The sequence below is a fragment of the Oncorhynchus mykiss genome, chromosome 1 (assembly GCF_013265735.2).
Source record: "Oncorhynchus mykiss isolate Arlee chromosome 1, USDA_OmykA_1.1, whole genome shotgun sequence".
NCBI lineage: Eukaryota > Metazoa > Chordata > Actinopteri > Salmoniformes > Salmonidae > Oncorhynchus > Oncorhynchus mykiss.
Window position 1 is genome coordinate 12,781,124 of NC_048565.1, and position 23,148 is coordinate 12,804,271.

Below are 23,148 nucleotides of genomic sequence, written 5' to 3' on the forward strand. Positions count from 1 at the left end.
GGTACGTTGAATCAGTACCTGGGGAGGTACATTTTGATTTGAATGAGAGCTTCACTCCAGTCCAGTATGCTCCTCGCAATGTGCCCATTGCAATGAAAGTGGCTGTGAAGGCCAAGCTGGACAAGTACTATATGAGACCGATGGCCACATGGCATCTGTGACTGAACCAACCAGGTCGGGTTTGGTGTCTCCTTGGCGCCTGAGGTATACCAACACAAGCAGCATGAGCTACAGGCTGGGCTCAAGGCCATTGAACCCATCGCTGATGATGTCCTGATCATAGGCTGGTTTGACACTGACGAAGAAGCAGAACACTACCACGATTTAAAGCTCCTGGTACTGATGGAGCACTGCCGATGAATCAGGACCCAGACAAAGTAATAGCGATCCTCGATATGCTAATATGTCGATATGTCTGATACAAAAGGAGTGTAGCGTCTCATCGGCTTTGCAAACTATCTTACCACACCTATCAGCAGTCTGTGAGCCTCTGCTGGACAAAGACACACCATGGCACTGCCTACCCAAACAAGAGGCCGTTGTGCAGTAGATTAAATCTCTGGTTTCATCCATGCCAGTGTTGCGCTACTATGATGTTACGAAACCTGTCACAATCCAGAGCGACTCCAGCCAAAGTGGACTTTGCTGCCTTGTGCAGGAAGGCAAGCCCATTGCGTTTGACTCGAGAGCACTCACCCCAAAGCTATGCACAAATTGAGAAAGAGCGCCTCAGCATCATTTGCTCCTACCAGCACTTCCATCACTACTTATATGGTCTAGAGCTGGTCATTGCTGAAACTGATCACAAACCGCTCATTGCCATATTCAGTAAACCTCTCCTCAACGCACCCAAGAGGCTTCAAAGCATGCTCCTGACTGCAAAACTTAATCCTGAAGGTTGTCTACAAGCCGGGACCAGAGATGTACATCAGCGACACACTGAGCAGGGTAACAGCACAATGTACAGGCAATGGCACTGCCTATCAGCGACATAACATCTGTTCATGGCGGCAAGAACAACAAAATGTTCAACAGATCAATCAGGCAGACTACTTGAACATCACAGATCACCGCCTAGCCCAGATCAGGTAACACACTGACAAGGACGGACACCTACAGTCACTGAAGTTCATTGCTCTCACAGGTTGGCCGTACCTGAAAGAGGAGACACCTTTCACAGTGAGAGAATACTGGACCTTTCGAGATGGGATCAGCGTGCAAAATGGCATCTTCTTCAAAAGGTCATTATCCCCAAATCACTATATCCAGAGATGCTTAACCCTCTCCAGTCACGTTGGAGGTGACACATGTTACCGCCAGGCACGCAAAACATTATACTGGCCAAACACGGAGGGAGAAATTAAAAACGTTGTTAGCAGCTGTACCACATGCAAGATTATGCTAATGAACAGCAAAAGTAAACCATTATGTCACATGAACTGCCCACAAGGGCCTGGCAAATCGTCAACATGCACTTATTCAGCCACAGACAGACAAAAGGACTATCTTCTCATTTTTCTCACTACTTAGACTTTTGAGAAATTTAACTGCTTCCTGACTGCAGAGACGGTCATAAAGTTCAAGCTTTTCAACTCAGAATGGGAGTTTGACCATGTGATCTCCTCTCCAAGGCACCCAAAGGCAAATGGAAAGACAGAATGACCTGTCATGACTGCAAAGAACCTGTTACCCAAGGCCTTGCATGACAGCAATGACCCCTGATAAAACCTGTTACCTAAGGCCTTGCATGACAGCAACGACCCCTGGAAAGCCATCTTACAGTGGAGGAACACACCCACCGAAAACATGGACAGCAGCCGAGCGCAACGAATTCTGTCCAGACGTCTGAAGTCTACCATCTTCAGTAGCCAACAAGTTACTTGAGCCCTGTGTCATGGTTGGCGTCACGGATGTACTGCACCACAAGAAGCAGCACGCTAAGTGCTTCTACAAACGGACTGCTCGAGACCTACCAGAGCTGGAGGTGGGTGGAACAATAAAGAGGAAACCGCTGCCGGGAGATCACACGGGACTTTGGAGGCTGAGCACGTGCCTACAGAGAGTTGCACCACGCTCTTACCTGGTGGATGTCGGTGGCTCTCTCGTCGCAATCTGGTGAATGTGAGACAGCTGCTGCTGAGGCGTCTCCCCCAACAAGTTCACCAGCTTGTGGCCCTAACTCTACCCCTGTCAGGGTGGGTCGGCTGTGTAAGCCACCGGACAGGCTTACTCTGTAAGCAAGGGACTGTGTTAAACTGTCCTCTGTTACATACATTTTCATTTGTTATGACTTGTCTGATAAGAACTTCTTATGGCTGCAATCCCATTAACGGGATGATATGACACCAGTGAAAGTGCAGGGCGCCAATTTCAAACATACAAATCTCATAATTAAAATTCCTCAAACATACATGTATCTCATACCATTTTAAAGGTAATCTTGTTGTTAATCCCACCACAGTGTCCGATTTCAAATGTGCTTTACAGCAAAAGCACCACAAACGATTATATTAGGTCACCACATAGCCACAGAAAAACAAACACAGCCATTATTCCAGCCAAAGATTTTCCAGCCAGTCACAAAAACCAAAGAGATAAAATGAATCACTAACCTTTGATCATCTTCATCAGATGACACTCATAGGACTTAATGTTACACAATACATGTATGTTTTGTTTGATAAAGTTCATATTTATCAAAATATGAGTTTACATTGGCGTGTTACGTTCACTAGTTCCAAAAACATCCAGTGATTTTGCATAGCCACATCATTCAACAGAAATACTCATCATAAATGTAGATGATAATACAAGTTATACACGTGGAATTAGAGATAAACCTCTCCTTAATGCAACCGCTGTGTCTGATTTCAAAAAAACTTTACGGAATAAGCAAACCATGCAATAATCTGAGACTGCGCTCAGAAGAATTAGTCACAATAGCCGCCGTGTTGGCGTCAACATAAACAAGAAATTATATGATAAATATTCCCTTACCTTTGATGATCTACATCAGAAAGCACTCCAGGAATCCCAGGTCCACAATAAATGTTTGTTTTGTTCGATAATGTCGTTATTTATGTCCAAATATCTTATTTTGTTAGCACGTTTGGTATACATATCCAAACGCTCATTCTGGTCAGCGTTACGTCGGACAAAAACTTCAAAAAGTTATGTTACAGGTCGAAGAAACATTTCAAACTAAGTACAGAATCAATCATTAGGAGGTTTTTAGCATATAACTTCAATAAAGTTCCAACCGGAGTATTCCTTTGTGTCTTCATGAGCAATGGAACGCAAGTGGATACCATGAGGAATAAGCGTGATCAGAAAATGGCTGACTGCCAGACACCTGATAGATTATGCTCTTATTCACTCCCACAACACAGTAGATGTCTCATTCAAATTTCTATAGATGGTTGACATCTAGTGGAACCCCTAGAAAGTGCAACATCATTAATATCTCAAGGGATTTCATTGGGAACTGAGGTGAATACATACAAAGCTCAGATTTCTCACTTCCTGTTTTGATTTCTCCTCAGGAATTTGCCTGCCAAATGAGTTCTGTTATACTCACAGACATCATTCAAACAGTTTTAGAAACTTTAGAGTGTCCAGGCATCCTGCACTGACGGAATGAGGTCAATATCCTTCCAGGATACCCGGGCCAGGTCGATTAGAAAGGCCTGCTCACTTAAGTGTTTTAGGGAGCATTTGACAGTGATGAGGGGTGGTCATTTGACCGCAGACCCATTACGGATGCAGGCAATGAGGCAGTAATCACTGAGATCCTGGTTGAAGACAGCAGAGGTGTATGCTGCCATCACCATGCTTCACTGTAGGGATGGCATTGGCCAGGCGATGAGCGGTGTCTAGTTTCCTTCAGACGTGACACTTGGCATTCAGGCCATAGAATTCAATCTTGGTTTCATCAGACCAGAGAATCTTGTTTCTGAAAGTCATTTAGGTGCCTTTAGGCAAACAGGAGAGGCTTCCGAATGGCCACTCTACCATAAAGGCCTGATTGGTGGAGTCCTGCTTAGATGGTTGTCCTTCTGGAAGGTTTTCCCATCTCCACATAGGAACTCTGACCAAGGCCCCTCTCCCTGGTTGCTCAGTTTGGCCAGCTCTAGGAAGAGTATTGGTGGTTCCTAACTTCTTCCATTTAAGAGTGATTGAGGCCACTGTGTTTTTGGGGAACTTCAATGCTGCAAACATTTTTTGGTAATCTTCCCCAGATCTGTGCCTCGACACAATGCTGTCTAAGAGGTCTACGGATCATGGCTTGGTTTTAATTTAAACAAATAATTTCTTCCATTTTAGAATAAGGCTGTAACATAACAAAACGTGGAAAAAGTGAAGATGTCTGAATACTTTCCTTATGCGCTGCAGTTTAGATGGATATGTTGATGATTAGTATTCTGATTTAGGCTCAAGAGCTCAGAAAGAAATCCTGGTCAACCATTTTTTCCCTGAGCTGCAGCATATGATATGATGGTAATAACAACATGGCTATACACCACTCAGCAATGTTAAACACTGAATTAGTTCATATTTTGAGAGCGTATAAGAGTGTATTGACAGAGTCAACGTACTGTCAAATTCAAGTGAACTGTCAAATTGAAGTGCAATGGGAGAAAAAATATTTGCATGTGGTTTATTGTAAAAGTCCTTACTAACAGCAACTCACCAACAAACCAATTAAGTGAACAACATCATTGTTAATTAAATTAATTAATGAATAATAATTTTATGATGAAAGTAAATGATCACTCTGTCCATAAAGGAATGCAAAATCACACCGTGAAAAAAAACAAGGACGTACACTATGGTAGTAGAATGGCCTTACTGAAGAGCTCAGTGACTTTTTAAGGTGGCACTGTCATAGGATGCCACCTGTCATGATGTTGCCCTCTTTGGGTACAGCAAGCCCATCCCCCTCTCCCTGCCTCCCCCTGCCTCCTTCAACTAGGCTGCTGTGGTCAGAGAGAGGTCGTAAATTCCTGAGAAGACCTGCCTCATGGCCACACAGTATAAGAGAGAGTACATTTTCATAGAGAACAAAGGAATTTCTTCCACCTCACAGAACTTGAGGTCCGAACAAATTTCATGTTCCGGAGAAAGTATAAAAGATCGGTGAAGAATCCAGCTACGAACTGGTCCGTTTGTTACAACTTGGGGAAGCTCATGGGAGACGGTGTGGCCACATTACCATAACGCTGTTTATATAATAGCCTCAGATATGAAGTTTACATCTAATTGTTGTATAAGATGAATGAGTGAGTATGATACTGTTTGTAAAATTGTGTAATATGATTTTGGACTGGTTAATGAAGGAAAATCCAATTCCCTTTTGGTTTGAACTAAATCAGAGGACCGCCCCTGAGCCAGTTAGGGTCAGGCATCCTGGGACAGCCCTTTCTGCAATTCCGAAAAAAACCCAACTTTGAGAAATTATCACCAGACCATGTTTTTCTCCATTAGGAGAGGACGAAGGTTGTAGACCATTGCTGAATCTGTTAACCATACCACGTGGATAAACTCTTAGACTATCGATACCGACAGAATAAGAACAAGTCTTTGAAATTAATTACTTGTCTGCAGCTAGGAATTCAGTATCATTGAACGTGAAGAATGAAGTAATGTCACTCTGAACAATCCACAATAACCACAACCGAGAGAGAGGGAGAGAGACTGACAATTCTACAAAAGAAACAAACTTTTCACCAGCGATCAAGATGACACACTGAGCGTAAATATATATATTGATTGCAATTGTTCCCGAATGAGTGAGCGTTCATGTGTAAAGGATGAGCATTTCAATTGTTATAATTATTAACTCTGTAGTGACTTCTGAGTTGACCCTCACTTCCCCTTTTGTCTAACAAGCCGCCATGCTGGTTTAGCCCACTAGGGCACATTCTCCTTTCATTTCTTGTAACCATATTTACTGTTTGTTTATGCATTTCTGTGAATTACTTAGTTAGTAATAAATAAATGATTCAAGACAATTGATGTATGGATGACTCATAGTGAAGACTGGGTTCGTGCAGATAACCAACAATTTATGACGTTTGGAATGAGACTAACGTGAGATAAAGTAAATAATTAATTAATCAGAAGACTATTGATCAGATATGAAAATATCTGAAAGGTTATATTGGGAAATTATAATCTTGTAATCTGAATATTTTTCCTTTGTGCACCGACTTCCTAGTTAATTACAGTTACATGATTAATCAGTTGATCGCGTAATACTAATTACAGAGAATCTTTGATAAAAACTATAAGTCTTCAATTTAATGATAGTAAAGACAGGACACACCTTTCCAGCAAGTCAGTTCGTCAAATTTCTCACCTGCTATAGTTGCACCAATCAACTGTAAGGAATGTTATTGTGAAGTGGAAACATCTAGGAGCAACAACGGCTCAGCCGTGAAGTGGTAGGCCACACAAGCTCACAGAACGTGACCGCCGAGTGTTGAAGCGCGTAAAGATCATCTGTGATCAGTTGCAACACTCACTACCGAGTTTCAAACTGCCTCTGGAAGCAGTGTCAGCACAAGAACTGTTCGTTGTTAGCTTCCTAAATGGGTTTCCATGGCCGAGCAGCCGCACACAAGCCTAAGATCACCATGTACACTGCCAAGCATTGGCTGGAATGGTGTAAAGTTTTCCGCCATTTAGCTCTGGAGCAGTGGAAATGCGTTCTAGACGATTCTGTGCTTCCAACTTTGTGGCAACAGTTCGGGGAAGGCCCTTTACTGTTTCAGGATGACAATGCCCTGTGCACAAAGCGAGGTCCATAGAGAAATGGTTTTGGAATGATATGTTCCACGAGCAGGTGTCCACAAACTTTTGATCATGTAGTATATTCTGCCATACAGCTGGATAGGTCATAGTTGAACATGAAACATTTGTTTCACCGAAGGTTATATATGCCAATGACTTAAAACGGAAAGATGAACCTTCCAACTTCAGAATAAAAGAACAATAATCTGCAGAATGCTTTAGAGGTCAGTTTGAGAGGAACATGTTTTTATGGGGAAATTTTGGATTGCATTTTTGATTGCATCACCATGTGATGGTAGCCTAAGCTATACGCAGAATTTGATTGTAGAATGACAATATTGACTATACGAAAAACCCTTCAACAATCCTAGCAAGCTTTGTGCAGAATTACTATTCCAATATCTTGTGAGATTTTGTCACGAAACATTTGTTAAAAACATGAGATACAGGCTCGAACAAAAGATGATATTTTGGTGCGTCTTTTTAGTAAAAAAAATCGTATATTTAGATACTACACAGCCAGCCTTTTGCCTACCAATGGCAAAATACAGTCATCTTAATTTGAAAAAATGTTGTATTGTCAAATGCCCGTGCTATAAAATCAAATACGCCTATTGACTGGCCTACACTTCTGGTCAAAATGTTCGGTGCCATTTCCCATTTATTTGTTTTAATCGAAAGGGATTTAATTTAAAGAAACATTTCGGAATTCATTTAAATGCCTTTACAAATATCAAATACTCAAAAACAATTACAGGCCTATAACTATAGGTGAATATGTCAGGGAGGAGCGGCCAAAGCACACAGGAAAATACGAATTATGTTCCGCCCTCAAGAAAACAAAATCTTCTGGTTTGGTATATAGCCTACAGACAGAGGTAACTAGGAGTTGGAGACAAACGGAATTATCTTATCACACTCGTTAAACATCTCTTAAAAGGGATAGGCTATTGAGCGTTTTCAACTGTCAAGAAGTTACTATTTGGGGTTGCTTTTCGCATTTACTCACAGTCATAATTGAGATGCACTGGAAAAGTGAAAATAAACTGGAATGTTACAATGTTGTTGATGAGAATGAAAACGGATCTATGTTGATGTCTAAAAATGGGGTAAGTTCCACTTTTTTATAGGTCTACTTCAAAGAGAGATGAAGTGTGTCAAAGATTATTCTGCTTTCCCCGAACAAGAATTGTGCCATCATTTCAGGGCAGCTTGCAAAGCTATAGGTTTATTATTAAACATATTTAGCTATAGGTTTATTATGAAACAGATATAGGTTTATTAGGAAACCTATATAGGTTTATTAGGAAACCTATATAGCTGTAGGGTTTTAAAATATATATATAGCTGTAGGATTATTAAAAAACAGATATAGCTATAGGGTTATTATGAAACATCTATAGATATAGGTTTATTACGAAACACATATATATAGGTTTATATATAGGTTTATTATGAAAAAAGGGCGCAACATTTTGACAAAAGGGGTTGAATTTGAATTGCTTGAAATTACTTTACCAATTATGCCTATCAATATTATATTGGCAAACTTATGTAGCAGCAAGTTCAGTGTTTCCACTTCCTAAATATTCAGCAATTAAGACTCAAATAGTTATTAATACGACCTCTTCACCTTTAGCTTGCCCTGGGTAAACGTTTGTGTTCTGATTGACATGCTGGTTTTAATTGACATGCGAAATGTATGTTAGGGGGTCAACCATTGTGCTTAGCAGTTCAGAACCCCCAAATGCAAATATCAAGAGCAGACTGCACATTGGATAACTATTACCTCAAGTGTCGCCTGTTTTTGTAACTAATGACAATACTTCCCTTTTTAAATGTCATTTTGGTAATCGCTGGGGTTGTCATGGTGAAAGGTAAAGAGGATGGTAGTTATGGGATATAGCTTTGAAGGTTTCTGAAGCGGCTGAGTGTAAGTTTGACAGACCAAAAACCCTTGTTCCTCCCATGCCATGTATAGCTTGTCGTCATATGTGAAGATTGCAGAAGCGACGCAGAGGTTATCAGCAGGTGCAGTGAGGGCAGGAGATAAATGAATGGTAACATTTCATAATATAATCTAATGAATAATTAGAAAACTAACCAAATATAATATTTCTTAGAAATTCACCATTAAGGCTACTCACATGAGATAATAATTTTTTACATTATATGGAGATATTTGTTTGTTTTGTTTTAACCGCATGTGCCTGTCAACAACTCTAAAATAGGCCTTTTGCTAAAAGGTTTTAATTGGAATGAACCGGACAACGTGAGATGTCTCATTTCCGCACAACTATATTGGCACAAATGCGTAATGTGCGCCAAAGTTTTCGTTGCGCACATGTAGGCTATAAAGGCTAAAGAATTCGGCACACATGCATCCTAACCGCGGTATATTGTTCTATTCAGGGAACACCAGTTGAAGTATTGGATGAAGATGTATGCTCTCTCGGCTCATCCTCCCCATCGCTGCGAGAGATTGTATATCCGCCTCGGTCGGGTAGAACTGTTTGTGCAAGTTGCAGTGAGGAAATTGTGGATAAATACTTGCTGAAGGTAAAATATGTGGTTTCATCTTGTCGCAACATTTCAAATTTCGTTGGGGTGCTCATTTCGTGCATATCTTGTGCTTTTTGTATACGATTTTAGTAGACTAACTGTACAACAATATGTTTTTGCGTTTGCATTACTACTAAATAATGTCCGAATATTATTATGTTATTTCATTATCATGTTTTTTTCACAGGTTAACGATTTGTGCTGGCATGTGCGTTGTCTCTCCTGTAGCATGTGTCAAATATCGCTTTGCAGTCATACAAGTTGTTACATCAAAGACAAAGAGGTCTTCTGCAAATTGGACTACTTTAGGTATTTCAGATTGTTTTTGCATATTAAATCAAATCAAAAGTGATTTTTAAATAACATTTTTGCCATTTATGTATATAGCCTATTTATCCTATTTATCCTGTATAATATTTATTTGTAACACGTAATTCCAATATTCAACCGCCATCTAACCAACAGGGCAGTTATTTACCTGACTTTTAAAACCTGTATTTATTGCAGAAGGTATGGAACATGGTGCGCGTGCTGCGGCCGAAATATATACTCTACCGACTGGGTCCGCCGGGCGAAGGGCAACGTATACCACCTGGCGTGTTTCGCCTGTTTCTCCTGTAAGAGGCAGTTGTCCACGGGGGAAGAGTTTGCCCTGGTGGAGGAGAAGGTGCTGTGTCGTGTACATTACGACTGTATGCTGGACAACCTGAAATGTGCCCTGGAGAAAGGTGAGCATTTTGCAGTGGAGTGACACAAATTCACAACTTCTGCTGATATAGGGAGCTGAATGATGATAGACAATAAATCTACAAACTCATCATAATCTGCAGCAATATTGATCAATTAAAAACCTAAACGAATTATGATTTATTATCAACATAGGTCAAGTGGAGCCTAAATAAGTAACACAATAGATATTGTTGAAGGTGTTTCTTAAATGTATAATATTTGCACCTGTTCCTGAATTAATCAATGCTTCTTGTGATGTCTGGAGAACTACTGCGCCAGAAGCGACTAAAATGTTAACTCTGCTTATTGGCTTATGTTTGTTAAAATGTTCTGGTAACCACTGAGAAAAATAAACAATACAATGAATCAATTATTCAACATCTTTGATTCATATTTTCTGGTCAAAGTGATCATAGGAGATACAGTGCCTTCAGAAAGTATTCATACCCCTAGATTTATTCCACATTTTGTTGTGTTACAGCCTGAATTCAAAATGGATTCAATATATGTTTTTTCTCACCCATCTGAACATAATACATCATAATGACAAAGTGAAAACATAGTGTTTGCAAATTTAGTGAAAATGAAATAAAGAAATATCTTATTTATATACACTACCTGTCCAAAGTTTTAGAACACCTACTCATTCAAGGGTTTTTCTTTATTTTTACTATTTCTACACTGTAAAATAATAGTGAGGACATTAAAATTCTGAAATAACACATAAGGAATCATGTAGTAACCAAAAAGTGTTAAACAAATATAAATATATTTTATATTTGAGATTCTTCAAATAACCACTCTTTCCCTTGATGACAGCTTTGCACACTATTGCCATTCTCTCAACCAGCTTTATGAGGTAGTCACCTGGAATGCATTTCAATCATTACATGAATATCAGTCAATACGGAACATTTCAAGAACTTTCTTCAAGTGCAGTCGCAAAAACCATCAAGTGCTATGATGAAACTGGCTCTCATGATGACCGCCACAGGAATGGAAGACCCAGAGTTACAGTGCCTTGCGAAAGTAATCGGCCCCCTTGAACTTTGCGACCTTTTGCCACATTTCAGGCTTCAAACATAAAGATATAAAACTGTATTTTTTTGTGAAGAATCAACAACAAGTGGGACACAATCATGAAATGGAACGACATTTATTGGATATTTCAAACTTTTTTAACAAATCAAAAACTGAAAAATTGGGCGTGCAAAATTATTCAGCCCCCTTAAGTTAATACTTTGTAGCGCCACCTTTTGCTGCGATTACAGCTGTAAGTTGCTTGGGGTATGTCTCTATCAGTTTTGCACATCGAGAGACTGAAATGTTTTCCCATTCCTCCTTGCAAAACAGCTCGAGCTCAGTGAGGTTGGATGGAGAGCATTTGTGAACAGCAGTTTTCAGTTCTTTCCACAGATTCTCGATTGGATTCAGGTCTGGACTTTGACTTGGCCATTCTAACACCTGGATATGTTTATTTTTGAACCATTCCATTGTAGATTTTGCTTTATGTTTTGGATCATTGTCTTGTTGGAAGACAAATCTCTGTCCCAGTCTCAGGTCTTTTGCAGACTCCATCAGGTTTTCTTCCAGAATGGTCCTGTATTTGGCTCCATCCATCTTCCCATCAATTTTAACCATCTTCCCTGTCCCTGCTGAAGAAAAGCAAGCCCAAACCATGATGCTGCCACCACCATGTTTGACAGTGGGGATGGTGTGTTCAGGGTGATGAGCGGTGTTGCTTTTACGCCAAACATAACGTCTTGCATTGTTGCCAAAAAGTTACATTTTGGTTTCATCTGACCAGAACACCTTCTTCCACATGTTTGGTGTGTCTCCCAGGTGGCTTGTGGCAAACTTTAAACGACACTTTTTATGGATATCTTTAAGAAATGGCTTTCTTCTTGCCACTCTTCCATAAAGGCCAGATTTGTGCAATATACGACTGATTGTTGTCCTATGGACAGAGTCTCCCACCTCAGCTGTAGATCTCTGCAGTTCATCCAGAGTGATCATGGGCCTCTTAGCTGCATCTCTGATCAGTCTTCTCCTTGTATGAGCTGAAAGTTTAGAGGGACGGCCAGGTCTTGGTAGATTTGCAGTGGTCTGATACTCCTTCCATTTCAATATTATCGCTTGCACAGTGCTCCTTGGGATGTTTAAAGCTTGGGAAATCTTTTTGTATCCAAATCTGGCTTTAAACTTCTTCACAACAGTATCTCGGACCTGCCTGGTGTGTTCCTTGTTCTTCATGATGCTCTCTGCGCTTTTAACGGACCTCTGAGACTATCACAGTGCAGGTGCATTTATACGGAGACTTGATTACACACAGGTGGATTGTATTTATCATCATTAGTCATTTAGGTCAACATTGGATCATTCAGAGATCCTCACTGAACTTCTGGAGAGAGTTTGCTGCACTGAAAGTAAAGGGGCTGAATAATTTTGCACGCCCAATTTTTCAGTTTTTGATTTGTTAAAAAAGTTTGAAATATCCAATAAATGTCGTTCCACTTCATGATTGTGTCCCACTTGTTGTTGATTCTTCACAAAAAAATACAGTTTTATATCTTTATGTTTGAAGCCTGAAATGTGGCAAAAGGTCGCAAAGTTCAAGGGGGCCGAATACTTTCGCAAGGCACTGTACCTCTGCTGCAGAGGATAAGTTCGTTAGAGTTACCAACCTTCAAAGTTCACGTAACAGACACATCTAAACATCAACTGTTCAGAGGAGACTGCAAGAATCAGGCCTTCATGGTCGAATGGCTGTAAATAAACCACAACTAAAGGACACCATTAATAATAAGAGACTTGCTTGGGCCAAGAAACACGAGCAATGGACATGAGACAGGTTTGTAGGCCTCATTGCTCGCACACGCTTTTTCAGTTCTGCCTACAAATTTTCTATAGGTTTGAGGTCAGGGCTTTGTGATGGCCACTCCAATACCTTGACTTTGTTGTCCTTAAGCCATTTTGCCACAACTTTAGAAGTATGCTTGGGGTCATTGTCCATTTGGAAGACCCATTTGCGACAAAGCTTTAACTTCCTAACTGATGTCTTGAGATATTGCTTTAATATATCCACATAATTTTCCACCCTCATGATGCCATCTATTTTGTAAAGTGCACCAGTCCCTCCTGCAGCAAAGCACCCCCACAACATGATGCTGCCACCCCCGTGCTTCACGGTTGGGATGGTGTTCTTCGGCTTGCCAGCCTCCCCCTTTTTCCTCCAAACATAACAATGGTCATTATGGCCAAACAGTTCTATATTTGTTTCATCAGACCAGAGGACATTTCTCCAAAAACTATGATCTTTGTCCCCATGTGCATTTGCAAACCGTCGTCTGGCTTTTTATGGCGATTTTGGAGCAGTGGATTCTTCCTTGCTGAGCGGCCTTTCAGTCTATGTCGATATAGGACTCGTTTTACTGTGGATACAGACACCTTTGTACCTGTTTCCTCCAGCATCTTCACAAGGTCCTTTGCTGTTGTTCTGGGATTGATTTGCATTTTTCAGACCAAAGTACATTCATCTCTAGGAGACAGAACGTGTTTCCTTCCTGAACGGCATGATGGTTGCGTGGTCCCATGGAGTTTATACTTGCGTACTATAGTTTGTACAGATGAACGTGGTACCTTCAGGCGTTTGGATATTGCTCCCAGGGATGAACCAGACTTTTTTTTTCTGAAGTCTTTGCTGATTTATTTGGATTTTCCCATGATGTCAAGCAGAAAGGCCCTGAGTTTGAAGGTAGGCCCTTGAAATACATTCACATACACCTCCAATTGACTCAAATGATGTCAATTAGCCAATCAGAAGCTTCTAAAGCCATGACATAATTTTCTGGAATTTTACAAGCTGTTTAAAGGCACAATCAATTTAGTGTATGTAAACTTCTGACCCACTGGAATTGTGATACACTGAGTTATAAGTGAAATAATCTGTCTGTAAACAATTGTTGGAAAAATGACTTGTGTCATACACAAGTAAATGTCCTAACTGACTTGCCAAAACTATAGTTTGTTCACAAGAAATTTGTGGAGTGAATGAAAAACGAGTTTAATGACTCCAACCTAAGTGTATGTAAACACCTGACTTCAACTGTATGCTAAAAAATATATATATTTTCCTTTATTATTTTCCTCTAACCCTACCCCTACCTATTTGCCATATATTTTTAACTATGCTGATTCACAAAAGTTCTGAAGTTATATATATTTTACGGACACAGAAAATTTGACATTGGACATCTCGTTTTAAGTCCCACCCTTGAGCTACCCTCAATCCCTCCCATTTATCTCTACACCATCCAGTTTTGATTACTATTTGCAATATATTTTTCAACTGTGCTGTGATGTTTCACAAAAGTTCTGAACCTTTCTTTTGTCATAGTTTCTACAGATTGTAAATTAAAGATAACATTTTTTGCTAAAAGTATTATTATATTAGTAATTGATTGACTATGAGTTTTCAAATCACCCAGCAGTGCTATTTACAGAGTTAGCTCCAAGTAAACGTTGCAATTCTTCAGCAATTCCTGAACCTGCAACCAAAAACAAGCTACTATAAATATGGACAGTACCAATACAAATTACATATGATTCTGTCTCTTCGCAGCAAAATATGCAGAGCTGGGATGGTTGTATCACCCAGCAGTGATACAACCATATGACATTCTATTGGTTGCAAGAATTTTGTATAATATTTACTATTGAAAAATTATACATTTTGAATCCGGCATCATTTTGTGTATCAGTTCCCAAACCATGTGCCATGAAATCGGTACATCGAAAATCTAACTATTTTGCAATCTATATGGCACAGCTGACAAATTCCATTATTTTCCCCCATTCCACTTGCCTCTTCCGTTTTTGAGGTAATGCTGCAATTAGTTGGTTGTAATTTTGGGTAGAGCAGACATTTCCATATGTTTTTGTTAGCTGCATGTGTGACAACTCCACCAGTCATATTTATGATATCAATTTCAAAGACTATACTTGTTTTTGTAAGGACAACCTGTGTATCACTAAAGACTTAATTCGGAGGTACTTTAATATTTAATAATTTCTGCCCTCCCAATTCATATAGATGATATAAATATGCACATTAAATTTTGTCAGTCTTGCCATATGTTTTGCTTATATAATTTAAAAAACAAGCCACTAGGCCATATGCAAATAGGTAAACTGGGATGTGACTAAAGAGTTAATCAGGGTGATTTTTCCACAAACAGACAATTTTTCTTTCCATGGTAGTGAGATTTATTTATTTTGGGACATGAATACCGAGTATGTCTACATCATCGTCAGACCATTTTATTTGTCAATATAATATAGAATGTAAAAGTTGAATTTTGTAGTGATCCAACACGTAATAAAGGTTGTAAATTTATCATAATTTGGTTGTAATCTAGAGAGGTTTGAAAAATGATCTAGATCCTCAGGCTGTGCAGGGATCCAAATTGTGGATTTAAAGAAAACATTAATCACCAGCGTCCAATGACACCTTTGTTTTTAAGCCCTGAATTTCTAGCCCCTTGATATTATTGTTGGATCTGATTTTAATAGCTAACATTTAGATGACCTTAATAAATACAGTGTATTCAGAAAGTATTCAGACCCCTACACTTTTCCCACATTTTGTTACGTTACAGCCTTATTCTAAAATGGATTAAATACATTTTTCCCCTTATCAATCTACACACAATACCTCATAATGACAAAGTGAAAACAGGTTTTTAGCTAATAAAAACAGTAAGTACATAAGTATTCAGACCCTTTGCTATGAGACTCAACATTGAACTCAGGTGCATCCTGCTTCCATTGATCATCCTTGAGATGTTTCTACAACTTGGAGTCCACCTGTGGTCAATTCAATTGATTGGACATGATTTGGAAAGGCACACACCAGTCTATATAAGATACCACAGGTGACAGTGCATGTCAGAGCAAAAACCAAGCCATGAGGTCGAAGGAATTGTCCGTAGAGCTCCTAGACAGGATTGTGTTGAGGCACAGATCTGGGGAAGGGTACCAAAAAATGTCACCAGCATTGAAGGTCCCCAAGAACACAGTGGGCTCCATCATTATTAAAAGGAAGAAGTTTGGAACCACCAAGAGTCTTCCTAGAGCTGGCCGCCCAGCCAAACTGAGCAATCGGGGGAGAGGGGCCTTGCTCAGCGAGGTGACCAAGAACCCGATGGTCACTCTGACAGAGCTCCAGAGTTCCTCTGTGGAGATGGGAGAACCTTCCAGAAGGAAGCACTCCACCAATCAGGCCTGATGGTAGAGTGGCCAGATGAAAGCCACTCCTCAGTAAAAGGCACATGACATTCCGCTTGGAGTTTGCCAAAAGGCACCTAAAGGACTTTCAGACCATGAGAAACAAGATTCTCTGGTCTGATGAAACCAAGATTCAACTCTTTGGCCTGAATGCCAAGCGTCACGTCTGGAGGAAACCTGGCACCATCACTATGGTGAAACATGGTGGTGGCTGCATCATGCTGTAGCATCATTCAGCAGCAGGGAGTGGGTGACTAGTTAGGATCGAGAGACCTGACAATAGCTGTGCAGCGACGCTCCCCATCCAACCTGACAGAGCTTGAGAGGATCTGCAGAGAAGTATGGGAGAAGCTCCCCAAATACAGGTTTGCCAAGCTTGTAGCATCATACCCAAATAGACTTGAGGCTGTAATCACTGCCAAAGGTGCTTCAACAAAGTACTGAGTAAAAATTCGGAATACTTATGATAATGTAATATTTCAGTTTTTAATTTGTAATACATTTGCAAACATTTCTAAAAGCCTGTTTTTGCTTCGCATTATGGTGTAATGGTTGTAGATTTACGAGGACATTTAAAAAAAGAACTAGGCTGTAACGTAACAAAATGTGAAAAAGTCAAGGGGTCTGAATTCTTTCCGAATGCTCTGTAAATCTACCGATGGTAGACAACCTTGTTTTAATGCTCTTGACAGTTTAATACTTTCTGAGAAGAAGCCATTATTTAGTATTTTACACCCAGGGTTACTATACATAACTTTAACCCATTTTATAAGAGATTCTCCAAAATGTAAATATTCCAGGCAAGTCAGCCATGAGTACCAGGCCTGGTTTCCCAGATTGTTCATAATGTTCTATTGTTTCCAGTACTTGTCGTATATTATCACCAATCTATCGTCCATATAAAAAACCTGCCTGATTAGGATGAATAATATCCGACAATACCTTTTTTATGCTATGCATTTTAATATAATATTTGCATCACAACACTGTAAGGGCCTGTTTCAGTAAAAATGAAATCAGACCTTCTTGTTGTGTATCTGTTAATCTACCATTTTTATAGGAGTGGTTAAAACATGCTAACAACGGTCATCTGAGCACATCGAAATGTTTTTGGTATTGCAGTATTACTTTAGTGTCTTGTTGCAAACAGAATACATGTTTTGGAACATTTTTATTCTACTGTATACTGGCTTCCTTCTTTTCCCTCTGTCAATTAAGTTAGTATTGTGGAGTAACTACAATGTTGTTGATCCATCCTCAGTTAGTTTTGTGGAGTAACTACAATGTTGTTGATCCATCCTCAGTTAGTCTTGTGGAGTAACTACAATGTTGTTGATCCATCCTCAGTTAGTCTTGTGGAGTAACTACAGTGTTGTTGATCCATCCTCAGTTTTCTCCCATCAAAGCCATTAAACTCTGTAACTGTTTTAAAGTCACCATTCGTTTCATGCTGACATCCATGAGCAGTTTCCTTCCTCTCCGGCTAATGAGTGAGGAAGGACGCCTGTATCTTTGTATTGACTGGGTGTATTGGTAACCCATCCAAATTGTAATTAATAACTCAAATGGATATTAAATGTTTGCTTTCTACCTATATGTGCCCTTCTTTGCGTGGCATTGGAAAATCTCCCTGGTCTTTGTGGTTGAATAATAATAAATAATAATAATAAAAAAAAACACATAATTCCACTTTGACATTACGGGGTATTGTGTGTAGGCCAGTGACAAAACATCTACATTTAATCCATTTTAAATTCAGACAGTAACACAACAAGATGTGTTAAAGTCAAGGGGTGTTTATACTTTCTGAAGGCACTATGAATACTTTTACTATACTGTAAAATGCATAAACCTTTAGACAAAGCCCCTTGACATTTGATAATAATTCAATTATGTAAATTGATACAAAAGAATACAGCCTATTGTCTTTGATATGGAACAAAAGTAACTTCCCATTTCACAGATGAGAAGCCATTCAATGCACATAGATGTCATAATAATCCCACTGGGCACACACTGCTTGAATCAATGTTGTTTCCACGTCATTTCAGTGAAATTATGTTGAACCAACGTGAATTGACGTCTGTGCCTAGTGTGATGTCTACGGCTGTCTACGGCTTGCATGTCGAGTAGCATGATTATGAGCTCATTAATTAAGAAGAGCAATCATCTCATTTCAGAAAGTGGTATGAACCTAGAGGGGACGATGCCAACAGAACAGCAAGTGAATCAGCCCAGGCCGTCGAAGAGAGCGCGCACCAGCTTCACCGCTGACCAATTACAGGTGAGTATCAATAATCCACCAAACGTACCTGGGAGACCATCCCCAGGTCAATAGCATTGCGATAAAGCTGAATACCAAGGTTCCTAGTTTGGTTCAATATGAATTAATGCCACAGGTTTGTTCATTTTTTAATCCTTCCTGGGAGTTTAAATCCAGCCCCCGCAGATGTCACCAATTATGTCTGACTGTTCCCAGGCAAGGGGTTCAGGGCAAGTGATTAACATACGTCTGACCTCATGTGATTGACCTGTGATTGAGCTCAGTGACTTTATGACCCCTCCAGATAATGCAGGCACAGTTTTCCCAGGACAACAACCCGAATGCCCAGACCCTGCAGACGCTGGCAGAGCAGACAGGCCTGAGTAGGAGAGTCATACAGGTTAGATCAGAGATGGTATTTTTGGTGACCCGTTGTTTTGTTGTTGTTGTTGTAATGTGTAGAATTGCAGCAAACTTGTCTTTAAAACTGCAACATTTTCTTTACGCCCCATGGCAAAATGTGTAGAATTGCAGCAAACTTGTCTTTAAAACTGCAACATTTTCTTTACGCCCCATGGCAAAATGTGTAGAATTGCAGCAAACTTGTCTTTAAAACTGCAACATTTTCTTTACGCCCCATGGCAAAATGTGTAGAATTGCAGGAAATTAACTCTCAAACTTCAATTTTCTCTTTCTGCTGTCAAGAGGAGCAAAACATTTTTACTTACATGGGTAAGCAGACCCGAGAACCACTGTGGCCCCAACCCCGATCAAAGTTACCCATCCCTGGGTTAGATATTCATACACAGTTTTAGTCAACGCATGCCTCACAAACAGGATAGGATATGACTGCATTTCCGCAGTACATTTATAATCTTTTTGAGGATTTGTTGTGATGAAAATAATTGAAAAGAAAAAAAAGGGAAACTGTTAAAACACCCCCTTGGTTTTCTGACATTTCCAGTAAAACAGCAGTCTGGGATTGGTACATCTGCTCACCAAAACGAGTTATTAGGTGACCACTTCGTTGCTGTTTGAATCCGATTGGCTCTTTAATAAACACACATTAATTAAGTGTGTCACTATTGAATGCTGGTACTAAAAACATGGCACTTTCTACATCCTATCCAGGTTTGGTTCCAGAACTGCAGAGCACGCCATAAGAAGCATGTGAGCCCCAACCACTCCTCAGCCACGCCGTTGTCCTCCCTGCAGCCCGGCTGCCACTCCCAGCCCACCCCAGCCCCAGAAGAGCGGCAGTACACAGCCTACAGCACCCCAGAGGGATCCATGCTCACTGCTCTGCACTCCTACATAGATGGTAAGTGGATAGAAAGGATGCATCCCAAATGGCACCCTATTCCCTTTATAGTCCACTACCTTTAGGGGTTATGGGCCCTGGTCAAAAGCAGTGCACTGTAAAGTAAATAGGGAGCCATTTGGGACGCACATAGGCTGTACCAGAGACATATAGAGACAGTAGAAACCAGTAAGACGGCCCAATGGGCGGGAGGGGGTCAAAAAAGACAATCATTTAGCTGTGGTCAATTTGCAGTTTACAAATGATTGTAATTATGATCCAACCCCCCCAACCGTCCGCTCCGACTAAAAATCATCCCACGGCTGAATCTAGTTGCCTACCCCTGGTTCAGAGTTATAGGAACAGCCATCTCTTGTGGACAGACTGCGTAACAAAAATGGTATTGTAACGTATGTATGTCAAAAGACTGTGGGATGCAATGACTAATGAGCAACATTAGCTCCAGTGCTTTGGTTTACCCTCACTGGTTATTTGGACACATCAAGATTGGGTGAAGGTGGTGCTTAAGCGGGGTAGGGGGGGGGGGGGGGGGGCAGAGCCCTAGGTAATGCTCTATAAGACCAAAGCCCTGTGTAGTTTCCTATAAGACCAGAGTCCTGTGTTTTCTATAAGACCAGAGCCTGAGTTTCCTATAAGACCAGAGCTGTGTGTTTCCTATAAGACCGGAGCCATGTGTTTCCTATAAGACCAGAGTCCTGTGTGTCCTATCAGACCAGAGCCCTGTGTGTCCTATAAGACCAGAGCCCTGTGTGTCCTATAAGACCAGAGCCCTGTGTGTCCTATAAGACCAGAGCCCTGTGTAGTGTCCTATAAGACCAGAACCCTGTGTAGTGTCCTATAACATTATTATAACGTTATTATTTGAGCATTTCATTCTAATCCCCTCTCTCTCTCTCTCTCTACTGTCAGGGATGTATGCCATGGCAAAGCCCTGGTTACTTGTCTCATCTAATCAACTATCTTTCTGATCTCTCTCTCTCCTCTACAGTGCACTCTCCTCAGTCTAAGCTATTCCAGCCCCTGCTGTCCCTCCACACCATGACCTCCCAGCCTGTGACACACGCCTGAGCCACACACACACACAATGTCCTCAGTTTATCAGGTTTAATTAATTGCAACATTACTAAGTTAAACTAAGGTCCATAGTGTTATCTTGTGGATGTGTGTGTTTCTCTGGCCCTGTGCACACTTAAGTTACACAACGTATTTGGCACAATGGTTGTGATACAACAAAGAGATTTTCAAAAATGTTATAAAATATCATTACACAAGCATTGTGGAGACACCACAGAATGGTTTGCCTAAACATGTTTGTGCCCCCTGTATATAGCCTCCCTGTACCGGTTTCTCCTGTATGTAGCCTCGCTGTTTCGGTATCCCCTGTATATAGCCTCCCTGTACCGGTTTCTCCTGTATGTAGCCTCGCTGTATCGGTATCCCCTGTATATAGCTTTGCTATTGTTATTTTACTCCTGCTCTTAAATTATTTCTTACTCTTATTTATTTTCGTTATTTTTCTTACAACTGCATTGTTGGTTAAGGGCTTGTAAGTAAGCATTTCACTGTAAGGTCTACATCTGTTGTATTTGATTTGATCACACAAATATGAGTTTTATCACAACCATTGTATCGAATACGTTGTACAGCAGTTAAACAACCTGAGTGTGTACGGGGCCTTTGTGCTCTTAATTGCAGGGTGTAACAGTTTGATGCTGGTCTTAGATCTAAGGTGGGAAACTCGACTGCCTTTGACAAGCCATTGTGAAGTTACATCTTTAAATGATGAATTCTTTGTACATCAGTATTTGAACTATTGTTGTTTAATTTATTTATTGTATGTGGTTAAGAAAATAAATATTGACAAAATGATTTAAAAATAATAACCGTGACTGTTTTCTACTCACATCAACAACCATGTATGCAAAAAGTTCAAACGGGTTCAGTCAATGTAATCAATACATTTTTAAGTGGGTATTAATATGTCTATATTGTAGCCAATAATGAGGTTATTAATGGGGATGGGTACCGAAACCCGGTATTAAACGGGCCCCGGGGTTAAATTATGAAAGACCATAGTATCGATAATGTCCGGCGTTATCGGTTCTGCTTTCGGTACTGGAGAAATTAAGAAAATAGATTTCCTATGTATTATTGCTACATGAACATTATCTTGCACATTTTATCTCACCAACCGTTTCTAATTTTCAATGAGATTAAGACACTCGTCTATGATGCATTTTCGCTATTCCCAATCCAGAAGAGAGATCTCTCGCACGGAGCCTGTGTCTCTCACATGCTACAGCACCCTGCTCTTAATTTGTGACGATGGCGGAGAGCTAAACGTTCAAAAGTGTGCTTACACTTCACCAGTCGATGCTGACAGTGCTTGTTGCCACAAGTGCAACAAGACTTTTGCTTCTAAGGGCGGAAACATGAGCAATCTGTCCAAACATCTATCGAAAGTGCATCATGTACAGGCAGAGAAACAGTTTGACTGCCTAACTCGTAGTTCATCTCAGCCTAGAGCCCACACACGGAGTTAACTATATTATGTGAACATGGGTTCATGATCAAAAGTAACCATTAGCCAGCTGATTGTTTAGCTATGGGTGCGTTCAGAAATTCAATCACCCATTTAAAGATTTTGCAACTTTTTTGTTAAAGTTGCAGCTACAATGAAGCAACCCACTCCTCCCTCTAATACCGGTGGTCCAAGCCAAAGACAAGTGTAGTGAGGTGCGTACTGGCGGCAGAGAAGTCAGGCGCAGGAGAGCGGAAACTGATTTACACCGGTGTCATTTCATATCCATAAACCACCGTCAACAGAACAATACATGAAATGGGTCAAACAAAACCCGGTAAATACCAGCATACCTGTGCATAAGCACTACAAGAAACAATTACAGACAAGGACATGAGGGGGAGCAGACGGTTAAATACACAACATGTAATCATGGAATTGGAACCAGGTGTGATGGAAGACAAGACAAAACCAATGGAAAATGAAAAGTGGATCAGCGTTGACTAGAAGGTCGGTGACTTCGACCGCAGAACGCCGCCCGAACAAGGAGAGGGACCAACTTCGGTGGAAGTTGTGACATCAAGTGCAAAGTCACTTCACGCTGACAGCTAGTGGGAGGATGACTGAGGAGTGGGTGAATGAGTGCCACCTAACTGTGACCAGGTTCATAGTGAA

The 23,148-nt window shown here is 40.4% G+C and overlaps 1 protein-coding gene across 1 annotated transcript; it reads left to right on the forward strand.

The window, feature by feature from the left end:
* The first annotated feature begins 9,083 nt into the window (after positions 1–9,083).
* On the forward strand, positions 9,084–21,020 carry LOC110536960 (LIM/homeobox protein Lhx8-like). Its single transcript, XM_021622671.2, has 7 exons — positions 9,084–9,351; positions 9,542–9,663; positions 9,862–10,082; positions 18,549–18,652; positions 18,936–19,031; positions 19,763–19,952; positions 20,941–21,020. Exons 2-7 carry the CDS (start codon positions 9,584–9,586, stop codon positions 21,018–21,020), a joined length of 771 nt encoding a protein of 256 aa, XP_021478346.2. The 5' UTR covers positions 9,084–9,351; positions 9,542–9,583.
* The last annotated feature ends 2,128 nt before the right edge of the window (positions 21,021–23,148 follow it).